General features: G+C 33.5%; 2 protein-coding genes across 2 annotated transcripts; one reads left to right on the plus strand and one right to left on the minus strand.

Annotated features, from left to right (window-relative positions):
* Positions 1-4466: 4466 nt before the first annotated feature.
* Positions 4467-9843, plus strand: LOC125186899 (protein trichome birefringence-like 39). The gene is made up of 5 exons (XM_048083386.2): positions 4467-4749; positions 4835-5006; positions 8276-8451; positions 8723-8881; positions 9326-9843. Exons 1-5 carry the CDS (start codon positions 4478-4480, stop codon positions 9612-9614), a joined length of 1068 nt encoding a protein of 355 aa, XP_047939343.1. The 5' UTR covers positions 4467-4477; the 3' UTR covers positions 9615-9843.
* Positions 9844-9995: 152 nt separating this feature from the next.
* On the minus strand, positions 9996-13937 carry LOC125186898 (transcription factor GTE4). Its single transcript, XM_089058033.1, has 5 exons — positions 12185-13937; positions 11970-12015; positions 11761-11883; positions 11557-11627; positions 9996-10350 (listed from the first exon to the last, which is right to left on the minus strand). The coding sequence occupies exons 1-4, from the start codon at positions 13640-13642 to the stop codon at positions 11566-11568; spliced, it is 1689 nt and encodes a 562-aa protein (XP_088914159.1). The 5' UTR covers positions 13643-13937; the 3' UTR covers positions 9996-10350; positions 11557-11565.
* Between the last annotated feature and the right edge of the window lie 3548 nt (positions 13938-17485).

Here is a 17485-nt window from a genome sequence, read left to right on the forward strand (position 1 = left end):
CTGCTATTCAATTATTCTAGTCTATAATAATTAAAACTCTTAAATTTTAAAAAATACTAATCTATATTTTGAAATATAACTATATTTAACTTCACTCTTGATATAAATCATGCTACAAAATCTCTATATATGCCCCGTTTGGCAAGTGGGCATTACTTGTGAAATCAATTCATTCGAATGTTTATTCCATCGACAAATATAAAATTAGGGTATTAATACTTAAATTTTACTAGTATTTAATAGAGGGTGGACCATTTTAGTTTTCTCAAAAGAAAAGTCCAAACAAGTCGCTTTAATTTATGGGGGAGAAAGCAATAATGGTTACGCAATGCAAGTTTGGGTGAAGATTTTTTGTATTTTAAGAATTTTCTTCAATTAATATATAGTCAATATTGCATATTCTTCCTTTCTAAAGGGGTTTTAGCTAATTTTGTGATGGTATTTGCCTTGGTTTTGTCCAACTTTGTTCGCCTAACTTTTTTTTTTTTTTTTATATAGTACGTAGTACTATAAATTATATACTCTCTCCGCGAATAGGAGTCCCATTTTTCCATTTTCATGAATAGAAGTCCCGGTTCACTTTTACCATAAATGGTAATAGAGTCTCACATTCCACTAACTCATTCCACTCACATTTCATTTAAAATTAATATATACAAGTGGACCCCTATTCCACTAACTTTTTTCCACTCCATTTTCTTAACATTTCTTAAAACTCATGCCATCAAGAAATGAGACTCCTAATGGCGAACAGAGGGAGTAATAACTAAGGGTACTAAGAATAAGAATGAAAAATAAAAAGAACTTATAAAATTCTTTTGACGTATATATAGTACTCAAACCAAATAAGACGAGCAAACAATTTTCTATAGTAAACGAATCAATTTAAAAGTCAAGAGCAAACAACAACACGGTAATTTACCAATAGTGCATAGTATTGAATGATAATCATGTGATAACTTTTGCCAGACGTTAGGTACATAGTTCCATATTTTATTTTATTGTTATTTAAAAAAAAAAAAGAATAAAGTATAATTTTTTTGGTAATAAAAAAATCTCAAATCATCCGGAAGTGGTGAGGTAGAGTACAAATATGCATACCTTTTATTATGTTAAAGTTTTCATGCATACTTATATAAGTAATAGTGAAATTCGAACCTAAACCTATTACGAATGTCTAATTAAGAACAAATTATTTACACTTATATAACTAATAGTGAATTTCGAACCCTAACCTATTATGAATGTCTACCCCCCACTAGTCACCACTAAACTTTATTGACATTGATATTACCTGCACTACATAATAAATGACATCACATACATAATTTATTAATTAATTGGTGGTAAACTGGTAGTTTAATTGCAATAGTTTGATAATCTGCAGTTAACAAATCAAGCTTGATTATAATTAAAATTAATCCATGCATGCATGTTAATAGCACATGGAAACATGGCTACATCCATCACATGATGTCGGCCATTTCCAATGCTTCGAATTCAAGGCTGCACTCATATTGTTTCTCTATCATCTTTCCATTCACATATTTCAGGTTTTTGATAAATTTCCACATAAATTAATTTCTTGTGATAGTTAATGTTAATTTCTTGTAGAAATTCTAGCTTAGGAGCATTTTATTTTCTTATTGAGTCTTAGGTCTATTAATATACTACATAATAGTATGTGAAATATTAATGAAATGCTACCTAATTAGATTTTATATTGATTTTTAAAATAAAAGAACTAATTTTAGAGAGTGCTTCTTGCTATTTTACCTTTATATATAAAAAATACAAGTAATTTGACAATCATTTCTGACGATGACAGTTTGAAAATTTAGAAATATTGATGGAGACGTAGGAATATAAAATTTGGAGAATTAATATGTAGAAGATTAAGACCTTCATGATGATTAATCAATAAATTATATATTTAAAAGTCGTTTGTCTGGGATATTTAACAAATAAAAGTCTGTAGTATAACATTTTATTTGAGAATTAATGGGTCCCTGAAATCTTGGGGCCAAAAATATCAGATTCACAAATGGAGTGGTTGAATTCTTGCAGTGTTATCTAAGCCCCAGTCAACAAAAGCGACAAAATAAGAAAAATCAAAAGAACAATAGTAATTTTAATTTCCTCAAAAAAAAAATATAGTAGTAAATTGAAGATTTTTGTTTCAATTCATGACTTATTAATTCTCCCCCTATCCCTTTTGTTATCAATGTGACTTCATTTGACTGAAATAAAATTCAAGGTTAATTGTTGAAGATTCAATTTTTATTTTAGATATATTGGTTGAATATTGTTGTACCCTATTTTTGGAATGATGAGTTGCAAAACTAGTATTCCCTATCTGTATAATAAGCCAAAGGAAAAAGTACTTTTTCTAAAGACTAAAGTTATAAATATGAGACATGAAAAAAATCCTGATCTCATGAAGATAAATTGCACAGCTATAAATTTTATCTCATGCCTTTTTAATCACAAAATTTTGACAAATTTATTTAATTGTGACAAAATGGCCTAAATTTTCGATATCAGAAAAAAATGTCCTAAGTCATATTTACAATTATTTTTAAAGATAGGAGATTTGGGAGGAGTATTTTAAAAGCCTAGACATTTCACAATTCGGCCAAAATAAGACTATATAATATAATTAATGAGACGAAAATAGTTCCATAAATACAAGCAGACAATCTGCAATAATACAAATAATTAACAATTTTAAGCAAAGAATTATGTTTTAATTTACTATTTTACGCTATATATTATAATATCATTATCATCATGTGACATTCATTAACTTTTATGTGATTTTTTTGTCTGTCATTATTCAATTTAATCTTCTGACAATGTGCCGATCCATTAAATATATAGTTTTTAATGGTACCAACAATTTCAAATATTTCATAAGATACACAGAATGATTTAACATATTGCATTAATTTGATCTGCTCATTCTTAAAAGCATAATGTCAGAAAAATATTTAAATTAATAAATGCAAGAAAAAGATTGAGTATGCGATTGACAAATCACATGAAATGCCATCTTAATGGCTTCATTTAGTTCAATTTTCTACTTTTTAATACTCGATAATTCATACATAATTATAAACTAGCTGGTGATTAGGAGATAGTAGCTATAGGCATACTCTAAAAAATTACTAGTATAGTAGTGATTAATAATAAATTAGCTGGTGAGCACTGTTGATATAAAAGTATACAAATTGATTAATATATATAAAAACCCAATTTATTATAAAAATTAAAAAGACTAAAAATACTAAGAACTTATAGAGTCAATTCCTTTTAATTTAATTTTGATTTGATACCTTTTACGTATAGCATATATTATTTACTACCAATCTACCATTAATTAACCAAGAAATAAATTGATTAAACGTATACATGACGTTGATAACATCACTTTTTTCTGTTAAAAAGTGATCTTTCATTAAATAAAACAAAGTTTGGAATCCTTTAATTGCTTGCACCTTTCCTAATTGTAGAAAAATGAAAGTGGCTATCTACCAAAAAATCTCAACTTTACATGAATCTGATTCTTACATTGTACTTCAACACACACTATATATTTTTAATTGACTATGATTATCATCTAAATAATAACATTTTATATTAATATTTTAAGCCAAGCTCAACATTTTTAAAGTAAGGCCAAAATTGTAAATTGAGTGAAAAATAATATAGGAATTATGCATGTCACTTTAATTCTATAAACAAGTGAGACCACACCAAAATTTTGATTAGGACAATCGACCTACTCTAAACAATAGGGATTATATTCTTATAGTTTGGTCCATCGCCATCAACTTGCAAACTTACAATTTTTTCTTTTTCGGCCTAAAACAACTTTAGAGATAATGTATTAATTAAAGTGATAAGTCTTAAAGAGAGGATAAATTATTTTAACATAATGTATGGTTAAATCGGAATCCTCTCATCAATCCGGAACAAGATCTGTTGTTTTCGTTTTTGATCCATAACTTCCTATAACATCCAGAACCAGAACCATCTCTCACGAAATTAACCGGATTTTTCTTTCTAGACGAGGATCGATAATTGTTCTTTATAAATATCCACGTGATGACGAATCTCAAACTATTAGATAAAAGTGAAAACGTCTTACCAACTAAATTACGATTCCTCATCAGCTAAGTTGGAGTAAATAGTAATCATACCAACTATCCACATGATGACTGGATCTTAAACTATTGGATAAAAGTGAAAACGTCTTACCAACTAAATTACGATTCCTCATCAGCTAAATTGGAGTAAATAGTAATCATACCAACTCTACCAGTTCGGTTCCGATTCAGAAATTTTGGAACTGTGATCGGCGGTTAACTAACGATTTTGACCCCACCCCCACCCACCCCCTATCCCCCCTACCCCCCTACCCCCGGTATAAGTAGCCTCCATTTCTCATTCAAATTTCCAAACTCCAATTGAAGAAATGGAGATGCTATTACTAGCACTCCTTTTCTTCTTCTCCTCTCTCTCCCAAAATCCCGCCGCCGCGGAGCTCAACACCACCCGCCGCGCCCTCGCCGGCGCCGCCGGCTGCAACATCTTCCGCGGCAAGTGGCTCTACGACCCCTCCTACCCGCTCTACGACTTCTCCAAATGCCCCTTCATCGACGACCAATTCAACTGCCTCAAATACAACCGCCCCGATCGGAGCTACCTCAAGTACCGGTGGCAGCCATCGTCATGCAACTTAGCCAGGTGAAATTCCGTGATTTTTGGCCGGCATTGTTGAGAGATCGGCGGCGATTTTGATTTTGGTTTGAAATTGGAACAAATTTTGCAGCTTTAATGGATTGAATTTTTTGGAGAGGATGAAGGGGAAGAAGATCATGTTTGTTGGCGACTCACTGAGTCTGAACATGTGGGAATCGCTGAGTTGTATGATTCACGCGTGGGTTCCCAACGCGAGGACTTCACTCGTTGAGCGCCAAGGACTGAGTCAACTCACTTTCCTGGTCAGTTTTTTCGGTTTATTTATCCAACCTTTTTTTTTTTTTTTTTTTTTTTTACTTTTTATCCGTGAAAAATAAAGTAAAAGTAACCGAAGCGAACAGTCAACACAAAGTAATAGTAATAAATAAATAAATTATTAATCTCGTCGCAATATTTTGGCGAACTTGTATAAGACCATGCGTCCATGCCCAATGGTGTGGTCGGGCATGCGCTTACACGTATGCACGTATTTGAGCACGGGTTTTTGAAAACTCAAAATTGTGGATATGTGAGTATTCAAAATGACATTTTTTTACATGATCTTATGACCATCAATCACTATGAGTAAATTGAATAGACATAGGTGGACTTGTTTTTCATTTTACCAAAAATAAACCAACATGGATTAGATACCTATGAATGACTTACAATTTCCTAAATAGAGTATCATCATTTTCATATTCCAATAGAGACTACACCAAATAATATCCAAATATTCATGTGGTTTTATCCTATAAGACAAATATATAATAAAGTACTTACAAAGTATTGTTGTAGCCAACTTTAGATTTAGAATAGAAAAAGGAAAAAGAAAAAAGATTCCAAACTTTAGAATATTATATATATAACTTGATGTTTGAAAAAATAACACAATATTCCAGCTTCCCCTTTTATGATCAAATAGAGGCAAATTACATTTGAAGTCATTTTACACTAAAGCAAATGTAATTTGTTTCTATTTGTCATATACACTCTACTATATTGAGACGATGAGTATTACTTAGTTCAAACAGTATATAAAGATATTACAAAAGGGTAGATTAAAAATCCATCATAAAAGCATTAAAATATGATTGGTTATATATGTTTGACTTTTCATGTCAAAATCAACAAATATACCAAATTGTGTCATCATGAAATTTTTGCATAATTGCGCGTATATGTATCAATCAAGATAACGTAATTTGAATAACAACTGAAAATCAAAATGAAGACTTTATGTGATGAGCTGATGATTATTTTTGAAAAAATTGACAGCCAATAATTGATTTTACCGAACTCCACTTTGTCCAAATCTTTTTAGTTTTTTATAAATAAAGTTCAATATGATTATTAGTAAGAGAGAACCAAATGAATCCTTACACGAGACTTTTTACAAAATTTAATGAATCCAATTAATGCTCAAAATACTATTTAATTGATCTATTAGAATAATTTATTAAAATCTAAAATCTTATTTTTATCGTAAAACTAAAAGTCATCCCCCTCATTAATATTTTGTAACAATTTCAATACAATAAATAGTGGAGTACAATTATTGCGACTGAGTAAGTACATTTAATTAAATTCAATTTTTTAACTTCTGCTTCGATGTTTTTGAGTCGACATTAATGCTGATGTTACTTCTGTTTATTCGAATACAACCCTTCATTTATGACTAAAAAATATAAGAGATTCTGAATATGGTTAGTTTAAAATTCAAATATATTCCCTTTTGAAAATAAAATTTGATAAGAGTTCTATAGTATTGGTGGAGGGGGTCTTTATTTTATTCATTAACATGTAATTTCACTTTGATTAGCAATTTGTAGAGGTTGTGCAATATTTTTGTAGGGATATAATGTTACTATTGAAATAATATACTAGTAGTATTGTATTACACACTATAGTCGTTTTCTAAAATCGAAGCTTTATGTTTGAGTTAGACCCGATATTTTTTTCACTATTATTTATAGAAATAATATTTTTAAGATTATAGCTAATTGAGGTCCAAGCCTAACTATCAACTATCAATCATTAATTCGGAAGCTTGAAATAGAAATTTTGACGACATAAGTTGAAATTACATACTACTCCCTCCGTCCACAAAAAATAGACCACTTTCATTTTTTGCACTCGTTTTGAAAAAATGATAATAAATACTTAAAGTGGAGAGAAAGTAAAGTACGATAGAAAATAATGTAGACAAGCTCAAAACGAGTGCAGAAAATGAAAGTAGTCTATTTTTCTATCGTACTTTACTTTCTCTCCACTTTAAGTATTTATTATCATTTTTCCAAAACGAGTGCAGAAAATGAAAGTAGTCTATTTTTCGTGGACGGAGGGAGTAGTTCTTAATTAAATCTTTTATTATTGTCAAGTGTCAACATAGTTCCACCACACATGGGGGCAACTTGACAATATTGGAATCACCAATGTTCCTAGACATAAGTAAAAGGACTCATATTGAACAAAACAAAAACTAGGATGGGCTATGGCGGATTTAGGTGTGGTAATAAGAGAGGTCACTCTAGCTAATTCGAGCTTCAGAGTTGATGCCGATTCTACGATACATCAATAGTGCCTTTGAAGGGTTGTCAAAGCCTCTAAGTAACTAAGTTCCGAAGTCTAGTAACGACCTTTTCACTGTATTCGATCCCACGAGTTCTATTTTCTGGATCCGCCATCCATTAGCTGATGCAAGTTTAGTAATCCCTTATCCTTCCCACGTAAGTGCTTAGGAGTTTATTAGAGTGTTATTTTTTTAACTCATCAATTAATAATTAGACTCTATTAAGCTATAGATATACTAACACTAACTATTCATTAATCATCTTATTAGTTCATATCTAAAATTCAATTAAGCCCAAAATTAGTGGTCCAGCTCCAGCGTATAGCGTGGTCCATGTGTAGACTTTTTTATTCAAATTTCTTTTCGTTTCTACTTAATTTTATCTTATGTGCAATTAAATAGTACTTGTACGATAAAGGTTAGTTTAATGAATATAATTTGAACCACATATTTTGTCCTATCAAATTGTCCTTTAGAAGAGTTGGATATCAATTGCCCAAATTATTTTTCTTAACGACTTTTAGTAAAATCAACTTTAAGCAAATAATAGTGATAAATGTACATAAATTATGTGTCATATATTTGAATTTTTAAGTACTTTATAAACAAATCGGTTCATTGAATATGTGCATAATTATTTACAAATTAACTGAAAATCATGTATGAAATTATTACAATCAAATATTTTTATTGTTATTTAAAAAAAGTACAATAAAGACAATTTAATAAAAAATAATAAGTTAAATAAATAAATAATATAATTGATTAAAATAAAATAAATTAGGTTCCATTTAAAATCTATACGCATTATATACGAACAATTTATGTACTTTTATCGTTATTCTTTATTCTTGCCAATTATGATGAATTTTCAAATTGCCACATCAATTATTTATTTATTTATTTTGGAAATATAGAAAAATGGTTTTTAAAATAATATTGCATGGGAAACATATTCAGGATTATGGGGTAAAATTGCTATTGTACCGCACCCAATACCTAGTTGACATGGAGACCCAAAACGTGGGTCGGGTCTTGAAGCTTGACTCGATCCGCAGCGGCGACGCATGGCTAGGAATGGACGTTCTGATCTTCAACACGTGGCATTGGTGGACCCACACCGGAAGTTCTCAGCCGTACGTTCTCTCTTTATTGCTTGTGAATTTTTTTTGATTCGATTTAAAGATAGTACTAATAATTACTTAATTTATGAAATTTAATCAAATTCTGATTCGCTTCGTAAGGTTTAAACAAAATTTTGTTTTTTCATAATTGCACCATCATATAAAAAACTATGTTTCAATTAATTTAATTTAAATTTTTTTCATAATTGTACCATCATATAAAAAACTATGTTTCAATTAATTTAATTTAATTTGATTTGATTTGATTTGTATGATTATATAGATGGGATTACATAGAGGAAGGAGGGAAATTATACAAGGATACGAATCGGCTGATAGCATACTACAAAGGGTTGACTACTTGGGCAAGATGGATCAATCGAAACATAGATCCTTCCAAAACCAAAGTCTTTTTTCAAGGAATTTCTCCCACACATTATGAGTAAGAACTTTCTTATTTTTTCACTCTAATTTATTATTCACTCGGTCTCACTTATGAATTAATAAGTACATGTATAAAAATTGGTAGTGGAATATAAGTCACAGTATTACAATGAAATGACATATTTTAGAAATAGAGACATACTGACAGGTTTGACTATAAATCGATATATTTTCCGGTTCAATTCATACAAGAAAATCCAATGAAAAAATTGATTAATCTTGAACCGGAAAACCAACTAGTTTGAACCAGCCACTTGATTGGTTTTTGTCCTCTAAGTATCGTATTTTGACCCGACTAGTGGTTAAACTGATCCGATAGATTGAACCACAAGCCCGTTTAAAACATCAGTCGGGATAAAATGAGCATATTTTAGAATTGTGTAACATCTTTTAATGTATTCACGACTGATCGAAATCTAATCTTTGACCAAAAATATCACAGGGGAAAAGATTGGAATGAGCCAACAAAATCATGTAAAAGTGAGACACAACCATACTTTCAATTGAAGTATCCAGCAAATACACCACCAGCTGCAGTTGTAGTGAACAAAGTATTGAGCAGAATCAAGAAACCTGTTTATTTGCTTGATATCACACTTCTCTCTCAATATAGAAAAGATGCACACCCCAATGTGTATAGCCTCCACAATGGCTTGGACTGCAGCCATTGGTGTCTCCCCGGCCTCCCCGACACATGGAACCAGCTCCTCTACACGGCCCTCATTGGCTGAGGGCTGTGGCCGATGTTTTCGTATCGTGTTTTAGTGTCGTGAGAGTAATTTTATTTCATTGGTTTTGTATTTTGTTGATAGAGGAGAGGAAATTCATTTTCTTTCTTTCTAATTTTATAGCATAGATTTGATGTGAAAGTAATTTAATAAGAATGGTGGTGGTAGTTTGAATGTAAACTAGTTCATTGTTTTGCCTCAACTGGTGAAATGAAAGGTTACAAATTTATCACTCTGTTTTTATGACTAGTTCCTGAATAGAGGACGACGAACCACAACTCAGCTGATAAACAAAACATAGGTTTGCGTCTCTTGGCAAAAACACAAGAAATAGAGGATCCAAAAACTACTAGACATGACATAGATACGAAGAAGATTCGGGCAAGAGAAACTAACCGGCACCATTGGAACTTATCACAGACATCTGCAAATAACGTACACGAACAACGTCTGGTTCGTACACAACTTACACTAGAGGACGGTGGTGCTTTCATGTAATTACAGATCAAGAGTTCATATCATACAAACAGCTACCTGTCAGCAACGTACCTCTACGAGACGAAGATGATTACCACACACATCTACTTAGACAAATCTACAGTTATCACCCACTACAGGTATTTACAAATTGAGCAAATGACCAAGAATTCCTTGTGGATCCACAAATGAACAGTCAACGGGTGCATCTATCATTCAAGTACACTACTAGCCTTAATGTCAGCACGAGATTCACCAATATCTGCAAATAGACGTGGCAAAATCCATCAAACACCTTGTGACCAGTAAGCAAATCTAGGTTGAGAATAAACTAATTCAGAAAACCAAGATACTTCTAGTCTTGCCTCCCGAGTAAGAAAAAGAAAATGTTAATGAGCCAAATGAATCTGTCAAGGAGACATTTGAAATGCATTTACTGATATTTCTCTATTCTTAATTGTTCGACTAAAGACTATTTTAGCTGGCACCACAATATGCATCTATATAATCAGGGATTGCTACTTCATGTCGCATTCGTAACTAATTCTATGAGGGTACTTTTTATTCTACACAGAAAAGGTAAAGACAATAACAATCATGATTACCAATTCTAACCAATATAGCTTGATGGCACATCCATTTAAACCTTCTTATCTCTACTGCCCTAATCTTTTGTTGAAATTCATTTAAACATTATAAACAATTTATTTCAATTTTAGAGGTCATTTATGATTTTGTATTCATATGCATTCCGCCATACATCCAGCCAGCTCAATTCTCTTAGAAACTTCTAGAATCGGCCAACGTGTTACTTTATCATCTACAGCCATCTAATCTTCAAAAGATAAAGAAACTGTAATGCTGATTTTGTAAATATATAGAACTACTTAGGAAATGCAAATTTTTGGATCTCCAAACAAGGTGTGAACCAGTTTAATATGCGAATAAAAGTCAAGATGACATGTGGAGGGAATGCTAACACTTCCATTAAGACATACTATTATTCTATACTAGGTATTCATATTTGCTTCTAGATTCCTATAAAATACAGTAAATAACAGGCTACGGACTACAGAAAATGCGTGTAAATCGTGCTTGAAATGGCATATCATTTAATGTGCAAGATCAGCAAAAATTTTATACATCTGTTAAAAAGAACTTTGCCGAAGAGGGGTGTGTGATAATAAAGCCTGCAAGATTTTCTACCTATGCTCACATGTAAAAGATATTTGTTTGTTTTAGGAATGTTTTACAAGCATATAAATACTTTCCACCCAAGAGCCCTTCATTTTGAATCATACAAAGATCCCAATCTTCTAAAAATTATATTTATTCATGTTTTATCTGAATAAATAGATGTGAGTACACAGATAAGAAGGCATCAAAGAAAAGGGTTGCTATCTTATAGGGCAAACCACAATCCGCAAAGGCAAGAATGTTGAACGCTTATAATGGAACATTGTAGTACCTCAAGGACTCAATTCTTAGGTGAGTTTTCGCCATCAGAGCCATCTGCTGAAGAACTTTCTCCGTCTGAATCTATAAAAATATAATCTTAATAAGAGAACGTGTTTGAGGAATCTATCCAAGAAATATGCATTAAATGCATAATGCATTACAACAGGGAAATGAGCTGTATACGAAACAACAAAAGATAACTGTCAATTACTACCACTTGAAGAAGATCCCGAGTCAGAGCTAGAGCTTTTTTGGCTGGCTCCTTGATTCTTATCACTACGCTCCACCTCTGGCTCTTCTACTTCAACTGGAGGTGAGGCGTTTTTCTCTTCATCCGCTGAAGATTAGGAGTAGACAATTGAATTCAGGTATAAATAATTTTGAAGCGTTCAAAACTTCTATTTTACTCAATGAAACCTTTACCTGTTTTACTTGCTTGTGGGATTTCCGTTACAACAGAGGTAGCAACCTGCCAAGAAAAACACCAAGTCGCAATGCATTAATCAAAATCTGAGGTTCTAAGGCCTAAGCTAAAAATAACCTAAGGCCTAAGGCCTAAGGTTCTAAGGTTCTAAGGCCTAAGCTAAAAATAACCGAGATATTAAATTAAGCTAAAAATAACCGAGATATTAAATTACCTTCTCATTGGGGTTCTGCTCTTGACTAGCAATTAAATTGCTGACAATTTCTGCCTTTCTTTTGTTCTTGCTCAAATTCTTCTTATAATTTGTTATGAACCTATCAAGCTCCCAAAGGGTTTCCGTATCAACACTGTCGATGTCAACCTCAATCTCATCATCTTCCTGAGAAACAGACGGATTCCTCTTCTTAATGATCTGAACAACATTTTCAAGCTTCTCAGAAGGCAACTCCTGCAAGTTTACGCTAAGTTTTTGTTTTTCATCATATGTCATCTCCCTTTTATTCGCATCCTTTGCCTTTGGCTTCTTTGGTGCATGAACCTTTCCCGACTGTGCACTACTTGGTTTCTTTCTTTTTGGATCACTTGAGCCCATTGCAGGTCTATCTAAAGGTCTTTTCGTATCAGGCCGTTCCCTAGACTTCTGAGAAGCCTTCCGAGATGTAGGCGTTGGTGGCCCCACATCATAATCGGCAGCTAGCTTCATCCCACGTTTATACTCAGCCTCTATGAGAGCCCATTTATCCTCAAATATTTTGCACAGCTGTTCGGCCATCACATAAACATCTTGCCCCTTTGGGTTATATGTCATAGCATTTTGAAACGTACGCACGACATCCTCAGCAAACTCCATCGGGGACTTGTACCAGTTCTGATTTAACCTGCCTTTCACAGTACCGAGGTCCATAGGGTTTCGAATAATTTCAAAATAGTCATGCAAACCAAGAGCAACTGCATCAACTGGCTTGTTAAACACCCAACCATGCTTGTGCTTCATCAACCTTTCTAAGAGCGCATTACAGCTCTTCAAAATATGACTGGGGAAATTCTCCATCCCCACCCCACTTCCTCCACCTCCTCCACCCTTCTTCCCGTTCGACTTCAACTTCTTGTTACTTTCACCTAGCGGAATCTTGTCCTTTGCAAGCAAAAAATCCGCATTTCTATACAATTTATTCGCCTTTGGAGTCCTTTTCTCCTTCTCCACAACATCATTCCCCGGCTTGCTATTCTCATTCACCAACACACTCAACGGATTCAACGGCTTCACCATCCGAGGCGTCCCCACCTTATCCCCATCTCTACCATCAAACCCTTTCCCTCCATTCTCCATCCCCTCATTCGACTCAATCCTCCCTATCAAGCTCCGCACCATATCCCTCTCGCTCTCCAGCTTCCTCCTCAGCTCCAAAGCATCACGTTTCGACTTCTTCGACAGACTTATCCTTACCTTATCCTGCCTCAGAGGCCCTCCCACATCACCACCAGAATTATGCATCCTTTTCACAGAATTCAACCCATCCGAAACCATATCCTGAGATTTCAGCTGCTGATCCATCAACAAATTAGTACAGCTGTGACTGTTTTCAAGCCCCTTGAACGACGGCCTCCTACTGTAAACCTTACGCTCCCTCAACTTATCCTCCTCAGATCCCTCATTCCCACCCCCCAACATTGCACCAAAGCTCAACCAATTGATCGCAGAGACACACACAGATCACACACCAGCTCAATTTCTCGAAATTTCAACGCGAAATCAAACCCTAGCCAATCCACATAATCATGGAGAAACTGAGAAACACACTAAATCAGCTCGGATTGTTCAATTAACACACAATTTCTTCCGATTCTGCTACAATTAGCCACCGCCGTATACAAACGTAAGTTAATTAGGGTTTCGAACATACCTTTTCGAAGATTTTTTTCCCCTCTTTGCAGGTCTGCCTTTACTCTACATAGATTTTCCCTTATCTCTGCAGAAAGAAGGGAGGTGAGCGAGTGATCGGAAGCCCACGCGGATGGATAGAGCGTGGAGATCACGGGCCTTTCAACGGCTCCGATTGCATTGTTTTAGTTGGGAATTGAAGATGGACGGCTGGGATTGATACTGGGTTGTTTATTGAATAGAGCCTTGACCACCCGGGATAAGATGGTCCCACGCTCGGTGGTGGCGCGTGGGGATTCCGCAGATTCGGGGTCAGGAATTAGAGTTGTGTCATTGCGTTGACTAGAAGAATATTTGCCTTTTGGTGAATTAGATTCCATTTTTGGATTTTAAGATTTTATTGATCAAATAATTTAATTTAATCTAGTTTGAATGATTTCACTTATTATAGAAAACTTTGCTCACATTCTGATTATCTAATTCTGTCATTGTTTATCATTTGAAATTAGGTTAGTTACTAAGAGTACTGATAAATGTAAATAAATTAATTTCTTATAAAATACAATAAGAGCCACTTAATAAGGAACGTTATTATTGTTAATAAAAGTTGTTTAAAATTGCGGTACAATACGATTTATCAGATTTGTTTAAAGTACGTTGTGATCAAATCAATAAATGAAATTCTGTCAAAATCAAAGCAAATCTCAGTTATTGGATCTTGTGATGTAACTGTAAGATTAATGTCACATGTCATATAATAATGTAGATTGTGTAGTCTAATAATGTAACGTGTTTTAGTCTAATGTGTAGATTGTGTAGTCTAATAATGTAGTTCGGCTAATAATATACGCTTGTAGTGTAATAATGTAGCTCGGATATTATTATTATCACAATTATCCAATCTAAAGATTCAAGTGCTGATATTTGCTTTGATTTTTGACGGGATTTCACTTATTGACCATAGTGGACCCCTGTGTTTACCTTTATCAATTAGTTAACCATCCTCTAATCACATGATTCACATCAATCTAATCTATTGCATTTACCAAATCAAAGTATCATGCTGTGCTTTTATTTCTGTATATATATATGTCATAGATGGTATTCCATTTTCATCCACCACAACAAATTAAAAAGCTCATACACAAGTGAATTTATCAAGCAATTATAGAATCTATAAATATAAACTTCACGAAAGCGTGGCTTTCATTCGAACATTTTCCTAAAATTATTCATGAAAAATACCATAAAACACAATACCCTCTACCATATCTATTTAAACAACTTAACAACTAAAGGCACACATTAACCAAGTCCAATTTTTGTACAAGTGTATCACATGATAGTCAATATCGACTCATAAAACAAACACTATTCATAATAAAGGATCCGGTGTATAACTCATAGGCGATAAAGAGTAGTGATGATGAGGATCGGGGCCGCCAGGGACGGCTCTATCTTCATGAACCGTGCCAAGTGATCTCTTTCGGTAGTAATGCTTGAACTCAGCAGCGGTGAACCCCATTTTCCGCCCAAAATGTTCGCTATTGAGCTTGGCTCGAGTCACAACCGCCCCGTATGAAGTAAAAAAGAGGAATAAGAAGAAGAAGTAAAAGATTATAAATCTTGAACAACCCATTGACTAATTTGGAAATGGAGGAAGATGAAGCTAAGAGAAATGAATTTAAATGAAGATGCATGGATGATGGCTCTATTTGTTGCATGGTATTTATAGGATAGAATAGTAGGAAAATAGGGACATTGCAAAGTGGATAGAACGTGATTTTGTTCTATAATATCCTTTTGTTTTAGTTTGTTTCTATACGTTTGAATTTATTATTTTGATAATAGAATATTTTTTCTTCGGATAATTGTCTATACTTACATCAATTTGACCCGACCAATTGTTTGTTAGTTCTATGTTTCTTGTATAAGATCGTCATGAAAGGATAAGTTCCACCGCATAAAATGGAGATTTACACAAAATCAAAAGCATGATTAGCCTAACACTAACATAATGGTGTGATAACAAAGTGATATATACAGCGAAATACTCTCTCCGTCCGTTAAATATTGTCCAATTTTATCATTTTAGTCCATCCGTAAAATGTTGTCCACTTTGTTTCTTTTTTCTTTTTTTTTTTTTCCTAATTTTGGTAAATGGACCACTCTTTCGACTAACTTATTTACACTCACATTCTATTATAAAACTAATACATAATTGTAGGTCCTACATTCCACCAACTATTTTCACTCATTTTTTCTTCATATTTCTTAAAACTCGTGTCGAGTCAAACATGGACAATATTTTGCGAACGGAGGGAGTAGCAGATTCAAATATGATAGGAGGATGGATAGGCCCATGAAAGTCGGAAATTAAGTTTATTAAATTCGGCATTTTGAACTGCTGCCACCCACAACACCACAATTAGCTTCACCCTTTAATTCATAACACTATATATAAATGTCCTATTGTTCATAGTTTTGTGGATTGATTATATTTAATTCCAAGATACAAGTATGTATTTGGAATCAGGAGCGGATCTAGCTTATAGTGACATGAGGCAAATATGTTAGGGAGATTTTGAATATTGAACAAAAATGGATAATTCGAAAGTCGTGATAAACCACTTTCAGATCAAATCAATTTCGGTGGTTCTACCAAAATATTTGATCGGATATAATTCAGAGAAATCAGAACTTCTATATGTTGATGTTCGAGAAGTATATAGAACCAAAAGAATCGATCAGATTTTGAAGAAGATGAACTGATGCATCTGTTGGAGGAAAAACCGAAAATAACTAATTTTCAAAAGGTTTCCGAAATTGCAAATTAGTCCTTTGACTTTCAGAAATTACATTTTCGGATGAATTAATCACACAGCAACTTCGTTGGAAATAAAAAATTTCCAAGCTGACTCGACCCCAGCCAGGGGCTCTGCCCCTTGGACCCCGCTACCCGGGGCCGCTGCCCCCGGACCCCGTCCATCATAATGAATTCCAATAAGCGTGCACTCCACACTTCCATACTTATATGATGTATCATTATGATAATACTGATCAATCAAGTTTACCCAATTGCACTAAAATATCCAACAAAATGCTCCTCCTCATACATTCATTTCCTTATATATACATAGATTTCTGATTATATACTTCAACCACACTAAATGCCTCTTCTCAAATACATAAATTTTTCCTATATATTACTACTTCTGTCCCTAAAAATTTGATACATATTACCATTTCGGTCCGTCCCTGAAAATTTGATACACTTCACTTTTACCATTTTTGGTAGTGGACCCCATATTCCACTAACTCATTCCTACTCACATTTTATTATAAAACTAATACTTTAAAAGTAGGACCCACATTCCACCAACTTTTTCAACTCACTTTCCATTACATTTCTTAAAACTCGTGTCGGGTCAAAGTGTAGCAAATTTTGGGGGACGGAGGTAGTATATTTTTACCCCACCTTCGATAAAATTGTGGCTACACCCCTGTTTGGAATTCAACTAGTACATCATTACTTTACATCCTCCTCAAAGTGGAAACATGGATCAACTTATTGTTCCCACTATGTAGTTGAAATTGAGAATGGTTGTTACTCATCATGTCGGTTTTTTGTGC

Source organism: Salvia hispanica, chromosome 5 (assembly GCF_029641045.1).
Source record: "Salvia hispanica isolate PSC_SH4W2 chromosome 5, Shi_PSC_v1, whole genome shotgun sequence".
NCBI lineage: Eukaryota > Viridiplantae > Streptophyta > Magnoliopsida > Lamiales > Lamiaceae > Salvia > Salvia hispanica.